The sequence below is a fragment of the Chlorocebus sabaeus genome, chromosome 21, assembly GCF_047675955.1.
Source record: "Chlorocebus sabaeus isolate Y175 chromosome 21, mChlSab1.0.hap1, whole genome shotgun sequence".
NCBI classification, from domain to species: Eukaryota; Metazoa; Chordata; class Mammalia; order Primates; family Cercopithecidae; genus Chlorocebus; species Chlorocebus sabaeus.
Window position 1 is genome coordinate 11,759,703 of NC_132924.1, and position 12,881 is coordinate 11,772,583.

The 12,881-nt window shown below is 35.9% G+C and overlaps 1 protein-coding gene across 4 annotated transcripts in view; it reads left to right on the plus strand.

Annotated features, from left to right (window-relative positions):
• Positions 1–2,036: 2,036 nt before the first annotated feature.
• Positions 2,037–12,881, plus strand: part of ZPBP (zona pellucida binding protein) — a 157,389-nt gene continuing 146,544 nt past the window's right edge. For 3 of the 4 annotated variants that reach the window (XM_007981344.3, XM_073008850.1, XM_073008853.1), the window contains exons 1-2: positions 2,037–2,218; positions 5,797–5,877. In XM_007981344.3, the coding sequence (XP_007979535.1) occupies positions 2,092–2,218; positions 5,797–5,877 (208 nt within the window). In that variant the 5' untranslated portion in view covers positions 2,037–2,091. The remainder of the gene's footprint in view (positions 2,219–5,796; positions 5,878–12,881) is intronic. The other variant, XM_073008852.1, reaches the window with a different exon arrangement.

Consider the following 12,881-nt stretch of genomic DNA (forward strand, 5'->3'; position numbering starts at 1 on the left):
TGTTAGCCAGGATGGTCTTGATCTCCTGACCTTGTGATCTGCCCACCTCAGCCTCCCAAAGTGCTGGGATTACATGCGTGAGCCACTGTGCCCAGCCCCAGTATATCTAATTTTTAAGAAAAACAGAAAATTATAATGAAAGTACAGGTACATATTTACATGCCCTAAATTATCTTTACTTCCCTTAAATTTACCATGGTGTCCAGAGTAAGAACAGTAAGAGTTTTAAATTCATTTTAGGAAACCACAATAGGTGTTAGTTAACTGTCTACACACACAATATCATTTAAATCACTAATATATTGGTTCACTTAAAAGCTCTTTTACCTGGATAATTTCATCTTGCATAAACTACTATAAGAGGAAATCCAAATATTAGAATTTGGGGTAAAAGTTCACATCATCCTTACTGTAGCAAAAATGTTAGAACAGGCAAGATTCTAGCTTTGAAGAGTCAGGCACATTATCATTAAGCAGGCCAACTGTTAAGGGTGATATGCTTGTTATAATCAGAATGCCTATGCCCCACTGAAAGTCTTCACAATTTTGAGATATATTATTAAACAAGTGAGGAGATCAAATTAGGTGGTTAGACTGTCAGTCTTAAATCCCTCATCCAGATGATAGTATATCAAGTGACAGTTTTTAGCCCACCCATGATCACTCATTTCTTCATATCAAAAGTGATAACTCATTTGTAATTAGGCATTCTATATTTAGTTGCTCAAACTTCATTCTTCCGTGTATTTGCACCAACTGCTTTATTTCTATCACAGCTCTACTCTTAAGTAAATCCTTCCAGCAGCAGAAAAGTAGAGGCATGAGTCTCTTTCAATTTCTCTAAAACAAGTTCTGGCTATAAATGGCCTCTTAGGCTGTGTATGGGAAAAAAATAATCCCCATAACTTTGTACTTAGAATGAATCCTTTACAAGAGACAGATTAACAAGAGAAAAACAGAAGTTCATTAATATATTTCACTTATATATGAGGAACACCCAGAGAATGAGTAGTTCTCAAAGAAGCATCTTTGAATTCCAGCTTGTATAGCATCTTCAACAAAGACTAGGAAATTTTTAGAGATGTGACAAAGGAAAACGACTCTGAGTCTCTATAGGCAGTAACCTGGGCTAAGCAAACAAATAGCAGACAAAAGATGGTTAAAAAAAAAAAAGCTAATATTGATTCCTCTGGTATCATTTCAAGGCTAATGAGGGTCTGAAGCTGTCTTCAGTGGTTAACCTTTGTTCTCCCTGGTAAAGGAGCAGGGCAGGATACCTTTTGTCTTTCTAAATCTATGTCTTGCTTTTAGGTAAAAAGGGAAGGTGGACAGCTCTCCTGCATCCGCTGGTTCTTGTCTTCAGGGCAGCAATCTTTCATATTTGAGAAGGTATATTCTGGTTTCCCACACAGGATAGATGGTTTTATACGTTTTGCTGAATTTAGGTGATACTATAAGATGATTTTCCAGTCTATTTTAGAAAGTAAACTTCATCTACGGTTGTTTCCTCTGTCCTTCCATCAAGCTTCTTTCTGAGGCTGAAGGCCTTACTTACCTTTAATTCCCACTGTGTATTGCATTTATCTCCCAATTAAGTTCCACACATCCATAAAATACTAGCTGCTGACATTACTAGATCAAAGCAATCCACTGAGGGCTCTACACGTCTTAACTCATACATTCTCACTATCTGTTGCTCGAAACTGGGTCCCACATCTACCACCTGGCTTACAAAAAGGGCCTTCCCTCTGATTACAAACCCTTTGCAAAGGTAAAAGCACTGGCTTTGGGGCCCAACGATTCTCTCTCAGCTCTAGGATCTTGGACAAATCATTTATGTTCTTGAGGATGCCCTGCGGGGCAGTGTTGTCCTGAAGGCCTGGGGGCCGCACAGCAAAGCAGGCGAGTATAGGCCCCACTAGCTATGTAGAGACACAGGCGCACCCCCAGTCTACCATCCCGGCGGAAGTGGGAGCACGTCCATCAGGTCCGTCGTTCCGGTCCTCCGCCCGCCAACTTCCGGCTGCAGGTGGAGGCGCGTTGCTTAACGACCTTCCGCGCGGACTGTGGGCAGGCGACGGCGGCGTGTGGATGGAGGCCTCCGCCCTCGGCCCGGCGCGGCGGGGCAGGCGGCGGACCCGGGCCGCCGGCTCCCTGCTCTCTTGGGCCGCCATCCTCCTCTTTATCTCCGCCTTCCTCGTGCGGGTGCCCTCATCAGGTGAGGGTCCGCGCCGCCGGGCCAGCTCCGCAGGGACAACCGCAGCTTCCCCCACTCTTCGAATTGCCTTTTCTTGTGTCACGTGCATCCCTGTTATATAGAGACACCTTGCTCACTAATACGTGACAAGAAATGTTTGTTTTTTTATAGAAGTCGCACTCTGTATTTGCATAGAAGAGTGAATGACAGGAAATTAAGGTATAGATAGATCACCCACAGTTGAAGTTTTAAAATTAAATTGCTTTGTTAATAAACTCCTTGATTCAGTCCATGGGTCATCTGCCAGGTTTGCATTTCAGTGTGTGAACTCTGTAATGATGTGCTCAGTGTTTTTCAAAGTGAATAGGCAACGTGCTGCTTTGAAATTATCCGTGATGGTGGAGCGCCATCTATTGGTTTTAGCTGTAAAACATAGGAAATAATGCGATTTTAAAGTTTTGACCTCTAAATAATTGAAGTACTTTTCTATTCTGTTTTAAAAATACATTTAAGGCAGGGCGCGGTGGCTCATGCCTGTAATCCCAGCACTTTGGGAGGCCGATTTGGGCGGATCACAAGGTCAGAAGGTCGAGACCATCCTGGCTAACGTGGTGAAACCCCGTCTCTACTAAAAATACAAAAATAATTAGCCGGGCGCGGTGGCGGACGCCTGTAGTCCCAGCTACTCGGGAGGCTGAGGCAGGAGAATGGCGTGAACCTGGGAGGCGGAGCTTGCAGTGAGCCCAGATCGCGCCACTGCACTCCAGCCTGGGCGACAGAGCAAGACTCTGTCTCAAAAATCAAAAACAAAAACAAAAAGCAAACAAAAAATACATTTAAGATACTGATGAACAAACACTGAGGAAGGAAGTGAAAGTTTAATTGAACTGTTCTTTAACTAGAAAGGTTTGGGCTGCACTGTTTCGTGTTGAAATTCTAGACTCATAAAACAGAATATCTCCCAGAATTGATAAAATCACAGATTTGCTTCATATGAAAAAAGTTGTTCAAATAAGGAATAATGAGGAAGTCCTCCAAGAATATAAATGTAAAAGGAATGTGGAGGTAGGCAGGGGATGGGGGAGGAGAAAGTAAGTAAATAGAGTCAATAGAGATTTAAAAATCAAAGTCCAGGCATCAGGAATCCAAAGATGATTATTCTATAAGTATATGAATAACTGATAGCCATCAATTGTCATGTAGGAGAAAGAAGCTTCTTGGATATGGTTCATGGTCGTGTATTAGGTGTGAAAGGGTTTTTGTTTTAAAATTTTACCTGGTGATCTTTTGGTGAAATAATGAGGTTAGACCTTTGAGGTATAAGAAATAGAATAAGCAGTTAGTATCTTATAAGTGATGAATAGTGAAGGCCTCTTATATACCTTTTTACAATTTTTACAGTATTCTCATTTTCTGTAGTAACTGTAAGGATGGAATTATTATTAGTCCCATTTTGCATATGAGAAAACTGAAACTCCTAGAGTCAGAAGTGATTTTCCTAAAATCAGTACATGGCAGAATTAGGATTTAAACTCAAGTCCTCTGGCTTTGATACCATATCCTTTTCTTTGCACTTTGCTATTCCTGTCTGCTAAAGGCTATTTGGGTATAATGCTTTATTGCATTTTTATACTGGCTCTCACATTATTATGCCAATCACATTTGCTCATTTAACAATGAAGACTATCAGAATATGTTTCACAATTGTTATTTAATATTTACAATGTGCGAGGTGTAGTGTTTGATACTGATATTTGATAAGTTAACATAAACATTGATCCCACTATCAGTGGAGCTTATAATCTAATAAGGAAAATGATATGTGTGCATCAAGAGCTATAGTACAATGTAAGCCAGCGTCTACAAGGGTTTTTCTGATGTTATCTTCTAGAATTTTTATAGTTTCAGGTCCTAGATTTAAGTCCTTAATTCATCTTGAGTTGATTTTTATATAAGGTGAGAGATGAGGATCCAGTGTCATTCTTCTGCATGTGGCTTTCCAATTATCCCAGCACCATTTAGGCAAAGATTTCGTGACCAAGAACCCAAAAGCAAATGCAACAAAAACAATGACAAAAATGCCAGACTTAATTAAACTAAAGAGCTTTTGCACTGCAAAAGGAACAGTCAGCAGAGTAAACAGATAACCCACAGAATGGGAGAAAACCTTCACAATCTATACATCTGACAGAGGACTAATATCTAGAATCCATATCTAGAATCTACAAGGAACTGAAACAAATTAGCAAGAAAAAACTCCCAACAACCCCATCAAAAAGTGGGCTAAAGACGTGAGTAGGCAATTCTCAAAAGAAGTTATACAAATGACCAAAAAAACGTATGAAAAAATGCTCAACATCACTAGTTATCAGAGAAATGCAAATCAAAACCACAGTGTGATACCACCTTACTCTCACAAGAATGGCCATAAACAAAAAATAAAAATTAATAGATGTTGGTGTGGATATGGTGAAAAGGGAACACTTCTGCACTGCTGGTGGGAATGTAAACTAGTGCAACCATTGTGGAAAATTGTGGAAATTCCCTAAAGAACTCCACATTGGAACTCCCGAATGTAGAACTACCATTGGATCCAGCAGTCCAACTACTGGGTGTCTACTTGGAGGAAAAGAAGTCATTATATGAAAAAGATACTTGCACACACATGTTTATAGCAGCACAATTCACAATTGCAGAATCATGGAACCAGCCCAAATGCCCATCAGTTAATGAGTGGATAAAGAAACTGTGGTGTATGGTATATATATAAATATGTGTGTGTGTTTGGGGGGGTATATATATACACACACATAAATCTATGTGTGTGTATATGTGTATATATATGTATATGGAATACTACTCAATTATAAAAAAGGAATGAATTAATGGCACTTGCAGCAACTTGGATGGGGTTGGAGGCTATTATTATAAGTGAAGTAACTCAGGAATGGAAAAACAAAACATTATATGTTCTCATTTATCAGTGGGAGTTAAGCTATAAGGATGCAAAGGCATAAGAATGATACAATGGTCTTTGGGGACTCAGGTGGGAGAAACGGTGGGAAGGGGGTGAGGGATAAAAGGCTACAAATTGGGTTTAGTGTTTGTTATGTGATGGGTGCACCAAAATCTGAAAATCCTTACTAAAGAATTTATGGAACCAAATACCACCTGTTCCTCCAAAACTTATGGAAATTAAAAACAAAGAACTATAGTACAGTGTAGAATGAGTGTTATTAAAAAGGTGCTAGTGATGTACTGTGGCAGGTAAGAAGTGCTAAGGACAAACGAGGTTTGAGGGAGAAGGGACTTGTGATTTGCGTCTTGAATTGTGGGAGATGTGAACTTCTAATAATGAAGAGAGTATTCTAAATGGATTTAGAAAAAATCAGAGGTGAGATATAATATGGAGAAACAGTAGGTAGATTAAATTTATCAGATCGTCTGAGGGGGAATAGAGTTGAAACAGTGATATCAACTGTCAGAGGAGATTGACTTATGGCTCTTCCCCTCAACCAATACCAAAGATACTGTAATACTATACTTGAATATTTTAGAATATCTAATGAGACAAATTGTTGATCATTTTTTTTTGATAGTTGGACACTTGGTTCGATTACCAAGAGGTTTTCGCTTGACCAAAGATTCAGTGAAAATAGTGGGATCAACACATTTTCCAGGTATTCATGAATATATTTTCACTAATTTTTAAATAAATTATTAGCATTTGTTTAAATTTTATCAATCTTGTCCAAAAGGCTAATGTTCTTCAGTTATCCTAGTCTCTTAAGGCCCTTTTCTTTCTAGAGAAGTGGATTAAAGTTGTTTGCATATGGTTAGACTCATCCAGTTCTAATACTGTATGCTATAACTGCGTAAGTGTAGAAAGAATAATTATTTCTAAAAGTTATCTAAAGTTGCCTGTAGTGGATTTTTATTATATAATAATTAGCTGTAATATTAAATGTATGTAGTGCAAATATGGTAATACAAATCATACATATTTTGGATTCAAAGATTTGCAATAGTCACATGAAGTGTAGCAACTACAGCTTGTTTTGGTGTTTTTTAAGTTGTAGCAAATTCACATGCCATAAAATTCTTCCTTTAAAGTGCACAGTTCAGTTGTTTTTAGTATATTGACAAGATTGGACAACTGTTACCCCTATCTAATTTTACAACATTTTCATCACCCCAAAAAGAAAGACCTAATCCATTATGCAATCATTCTTCAGCCCTGGAAAGTACTTACCTACTTTCTGTCTCTATAGTTTTGCCTGTTCTGAAAATTTCATATAAATGGAGTCATACACTGTGTGCCCTTTTGTGTCTGTCTTTCACTTAGTGTAATGTTTTTGAGGTTCAGCCATGTTATAGAGTGCATAAATACTTCATTCCTTTTTAGGGTGAAATAATACTCACTTCTCTACCTAGCAGTACATATGGGACATATGGTAACTCTATGTTTAATATTTTGAGGAGCTGCCAAACTATTTTTTAAAGAGCCTAAGCTATTTTACTTTCACACCAGCAATGTATGAGGGTTCAAATTTTCCAATATCCTAAACATTGTTATTGTCCATCTTCTTTTTTTATAGCTATTGTAGTATGTGTAAACTGGTATCATTGTGGTTTTGATTTGCATTTCCCTAATGACTAATGATGTTGTAACTCTTCATGTGTTTTGTGGCTATATGGATACGTCATTTGCAGAATACCTATTCAAGTCCTTTGCCCATTTTTAAATTGGGTGGTTTTCTTTTTGTTGTTGAATTGTAGAGTTCTTTATATATTCTATATATTGGATATATGATTTGCAAATATTTTTCCCAGTTGGTGGATTGTGTTTTCACTTTCTTAATGTTTTCTTTGAAGCATGTGTTTTAAACTTTGATAAAGAAGTCTAATTTCTATTTTTTATATGGTGCTGGTGCTTCAGGTATCATATCTAAGAAATTATTGCTTAATCAGTGGTTTCAAAGTGTTATTCCTATATTTCTTTATAAGAATGTTGTAGTTTTAACTCTGACATTTAGGCCTCAGATCTATTTTGAGTCAATTTTTGTGTATGGTGCAAGGTAGAAGTCATACTCATTCTTTAGCACATGGCTATCCAGTTGTTTTATCACCATTTGTTGAAGAGATTATTCTTTTTCTTTTGAATTGACTTGGCACTTGTATTGAAAAGCAATTGGCCCCAGATGTATGGGTTTATTTTTGGACTTTAAGTTCTATACAATTGATTTATATATCTATTCTTATGCTGATACTTTGCTATCTTGATTATTGTTGCTTATAGTAAGTTTTGAAATCATTAAGTGTGAGTCCTTCAAATTTGTTCTTTTTAAGATTGCTTTGTCTTCCCTGGGTCCCTTGCAATTCCGTATTCTAGAATCAGCTTGTCAATTTCTGCAAAAAAGTCTATTGAGATTTTAACAAGGATTTCATTGAATCTGTAGATCAATTTTAGGAGTATTGTCACCTTAACAATATTAGGTCTTCTTATCTATGAAATTGGGGTGTCTTTCCATTATTTCAGTTTATTTAGATCTTTAGTTTCCCTGAATTATATTTTATAGTTTTCAGTGTACAAGTGTTACATTTCTTCTGTTAAATTTACCCCTAAATATTTTATTATTTTCAATGCTATTGTAAATGAATGGTTTTATTCAGTTAGTTTTTGGATTGGTCATTGCTAGCATGTAGAAACACAACTGATATTTTCATACTGATGTTATGTAAAACTGGTATCAGTTTTTACCATTAAGTATGATGTTAGCTGTGAGTTTTTTGTAGAGGCCCTTTATCAGGGTTACGGAGTTCCCTTCAATTCTTAGTTTGTTGAGTTCTTTTATTGTGAAAGGGGTTGAATTTTGCTAAATGCTTTTTCTCCATGTATAGCAACGATAATGTGTTTTTTATTCTTTATCCTGTTAATATGATGCATCACATTGATTTTCGTAGTTTGAATTTGCTTTGCATTCCTGGGATAATTTCCAGTTGATTATGATGTATAATCCTTTCTTACGTTGCTGGATTTGGTTGCTAGTGTTTTCAGGATTTTTATGGCTATGTTCATAAGGAAAATTGGTCTGTAAATTTCCTGTGATGCCTTTGATTTTGGTTTTAAGGTAATACTGGCTTCATAGAACAAGTTGGTATGTAATTACCTCCTTTTCTGTCTTTTGGAAGAGTTTGTGAAGGATTGTTGTTAATTCTGTTAATTGTTTGGTAAAATTCACCAGTGATTTCATTTGGTGCTGAATTTTTCTTTGTGGGAGGTTTTTTGATTACCAGTTTAATCACTCATTTTAGGCCTATTCAGACTTTCTATTTCATTATGACTTTTTTATGAGAAACTATTAATCAAAAGTTACTTGTGTGGGATGAGTTGCTTCTCTCTTGCTACTTTCAAGATTACCTCCTTGTTTATGGGTTTTGACAGTTTGATTATGATGTGTCTGGGTATGGATTTCCTTTAAGTTTATCATAATTGGAGTTAATTGAATTCTTGGATATGTGGATTCATGTTTTCAATCAAATTTGGGATGTTTTGTCATATTAAAAAATTTCTTTTTCTCTCTCTCCCCTCTTTCGGGACTCTGACTATGCATACATTGATATGCTTAATGCTTTTTCAAAGGTGTCTTGAGTTACTGATGTTTATTCTTTTTTCTTCTTTTTCTCAGACTGGATAATCCCACGTTGACCTATCTTCAAGTTTGCTAATTCTTCTGCCTCCTCAATTTGCTATTGATTCCTTCTAGTTAACTTATCATTTCAGTTATTGTACTTTTTAATCTGCAGTTTATTAAAAATAATTTTTGTATCTTTATTGATATTTTCTATTTGGAATATCATACATTCTTTATTACTTTAGACATGGTTTTCTTTGATCATATGTGAAATATCTAACTTAAAATCTTTATCCAGTAAGTCCAATATTTGGTCTTTTTCCAATAACTGGCCTTCCTTGGAGTCTGTTTCAGTGGGCTACTTTTTTTATGCATATGGCCATATTTTCTTGGTTTTCTGCATGTCTCATATTTTTAGTTGAAAACTTGACATTTACAATAATATAGCAACACTGGAAATAAGATTCTTTCTACTTCCCAGAGTGTGATGTTGCTGCTGTTTGCTGATATCATGTATTTGTTCAGTGAGTTTCTGAACTAATTGTGTAAGTTTTGTATTCTTTATCACACAGCCGCTGAAATCTCTGCTTAATTAACTAATTAAGCTAATGATTGGACAGAGTTTTTATTAAACATCTTGAACCAGTTAGTTTCCTAGTCTTTGCTGAGGGTGTCTTTGTGCATGTTGTGACATACTTTTCAGATAGTTGGCAACTCTACCTTATCATTCACTTTATGCTGTGCAGAACCTCAATTTCAGACAAAGGAGATAACTTAAGGCCTCTTCATCTTTACTGAGTATACAGATTGTCCTAGGCATGTACACAGTCCTTTGCATGAATATGTCCTGCTATTTTTTCAGGAATATTCAGAACGATTCAAAGTTCCTGTGGACATGACATTCCCCAGCTTTTCCTCCTAAGGGTTTTGGTTAGCCTATTGTTTTCCCCAATTGTTGTTCACTATATCAGGCAGTCACAAAGTTAAATGAGGGCCTCTAATTGTTTTTAATGAATTCTTTTGGGGAAAAGACTTTTTGCAGTAGGCGAAGTCCAAGTCAGGTCAAGTATGGACAGCCTTTAATGTGAGATCTTCCGGGATGTTGACTCACAGGTCGCATACTGATAGTACTCTGGGAAGGAGGCTTTGAAGGCATTCTAACCATGCTTGCCCCTTCCATTGGCTGCCAGGCCGCTGGTTCTCACTGGGATTGTAAACTGTTGGTTGTCATAGCTCCTTATTGCAGAGCTGGGAAAGGAGGCATGGAAATCAGGCATGTTAAAATGCTACAAGCTCACTGTTTCTACCGATTGTAATTAGTTCCTTAGGGATGCTGGAACAAAAGAACCATAGACAGGGTGGCTTAAACAACAGAAATTATTGTCTTACAGTTGTAGAGGCTAGAAATCAAAAATCAAAGTGTTGACAGAGTTGGTTTCTTCTGGAGACTTTGAAGAAAGAATCTGTTCCAGATATTTGTCTTTGGCTTTTAGATTGCCCTCTTTTCCCTAGCACTCTGTATCCTCTTCCCTCTGTATTTTCTGTTTCCAAATTTCCCCTTTTAATAAGGGGATCAGTCATATTGGATTTGGACCCACCCTGATGACTTCATTTTAACCTGACTTCCTCAGTAAAGACTATTTCTAAATAAGTTTGTATCCTGAAGTACTGGAGATTAGGACTTCAACATATTAATAAGAGAGGGAGGAGACAATCAACCCATAAATCAGATCCAGTTGTTTTTCTTGAATAAATGTTTTCTGGATTGCTATATTTGATTAATTTTGAGTTTGAGTTCTGGAAATGTTTATTGTGATAATTTCTACATTTTTCCTCATTACTTTTATGAAGGAGATAATTTTTGGAATTCCTTATTCTGCCATTTTTATTGATCTCCCCAGTGACAACTTTTAAAGCTGAATTATAAAATGTTATCTGGGTAACTAATTTCCCTTTTATTTTCTTTTATTGTATAATATTAAATTTATTCTTAAAATAGATTACCATTCCAATTCACTAGGTAGTTCTTATATCTCTTGAGTAGGTTATTATATGATATTTCATTGGTTTTGGCCCATAATATACTGACTGCATGATTTTTTGTGCCTTCCGTTTCTTCTGTCATGTAAGGTCTTGGCATCTGTCTGTGTTGGCCACTTTTCAGATTTGTGACCCTCTTTTTAACTCGTTCACCTTTTGCATATTCTTTTTAGGTCAGTTAGTTTTCCATTTTCATTAACTCATGTATTAATTCACTGAGCCTTTATATTTTGTTGCACTTTTAGTTTATTCTATTTTTTTTTTTTTTAGTGTATATAATAAATGCCATTTTGTATTTTTTTTGGTACCTGTTCAGAAGTTTTCTGGGACTGTATATTATCCAGGGGAAGAGGTTTTAGCATCATAGGACCTGAGCATTCTCAATCTCACTGACGTTGCTCTTCAAAAAGGCTGCAGCAGTTCACACTTCCTTCAGTGGTACTTGAGGGGATCCCATTTTCCCACATCATTATCAGCACAAAATTTTACCCAACTTTTTCCATATTTGCTAAGCTAAAGATTATGTTGCCTCTGCCCATTCTTTTCTTTGTTGTTTTCAAAGGAGTTCTTTTTCATATTGTTTATATTCCAGTTATAAATACGTTATTAACTTTGTGGCAAATATCCTCTTCCTACCGTCAAATTTGTTAACTTTGCCTATGTTATACAGGATCAAACAGAAATTGTTACCATTTCAGAAGTTGAGTTCAGTAGTTTTATATTTGTGCTTTTTGCATTAAAATAATTTTCTATAACCAGTTCAGACAAAAAGGTATTATTTTCTTTAAATAATGACTTGCCTTCAGGAATTCAGTGTACCCGGAATTTATTTTTATATACGGTTAAGAGGTATAAATCTAAGTTTACCTTTGCATATATTTTGAGATAACTTTTAACTATAATTTATTGATAGTCTGTATTTTCTCCAGTGATTTTAGGTACCATATCTACCACATATATATCAGTTATTTATACCAATTTGATTTTTTTCCCTAGACCCATTATTTGTTCCTACACCAGGCCTCTCTTTTTTTATTTAGTGTAAATGTTAATATATCTCAATAACTCTTATTGCTAGTCCCTCCTCTTTGCTTTTCTGTTATAGAATTGTTTCAGATATTTATGAAGCTTTAATCTTCCTAATGGATTTTAGAATCAGTATTGAAGAGCTTCTTAAATAATTTCTTCTGGGATTTTGCTTATGTGTTGATAAATACATTTGGGAATAAATTGACATCTTTAAAGTTACTGACATCTTTAAAGTTACGTGTATACAATCATGATTATGGCATTGTGGTCTAATTTTATGTCTTTTGCTAGAGTCTAAAGATGTTCCCCATATAGGTCTGATTATAGAGGGACTTTTGTTTATTGTACTCTAAATATTATCTTCTTTCCTGCAAAATGGTTTAATGCATTATTGTTGATGTAGAGGAATATTGTTTGTTTTTGTGTGTTGATCTTGCATTGGGAAACTCTTCTGGATTCATGTATATTTGCTGTGAAATAGGTACAGGGATTAGTGGGGGCGAGAGGAAGGGTACAGTCATGGTATGAGGTACTGTCAAGCCAAAGCACAAAGGATATACTTATGCTGAGTTTCCAAAGATGAGGAGGAACTTACACCAATAAAATTACAAAAGAATGATGCTGTGTGCTGCTATGGCATGGTTAGGACAGAGGGTGTGAAAAGAGGTATACTGAGATATATGCAAAAGACAGATCATGGAGAGTGGTGCCAGTAAATCATGCCGAGGAGTGAAAATTTATGGGGTAAGCATTTATTAAAGAAGTTATTAAAGAAGTTAGGCAATCTATTAATGCAAGCATTTCATTAAAGTATTCAAAAAGAAAAAAAATCACCTCAGTCAACATAGAAAAAACATTTCTTTAAATTCAGTGCTGATTTATGTTTATGATAAAAACAAATAACCAAAAACAGAGGGGAACTTTCTTAACCTGTGGAAGGGTACGTACCTAAAAGTACATTCAATAAACATCATGCTTTA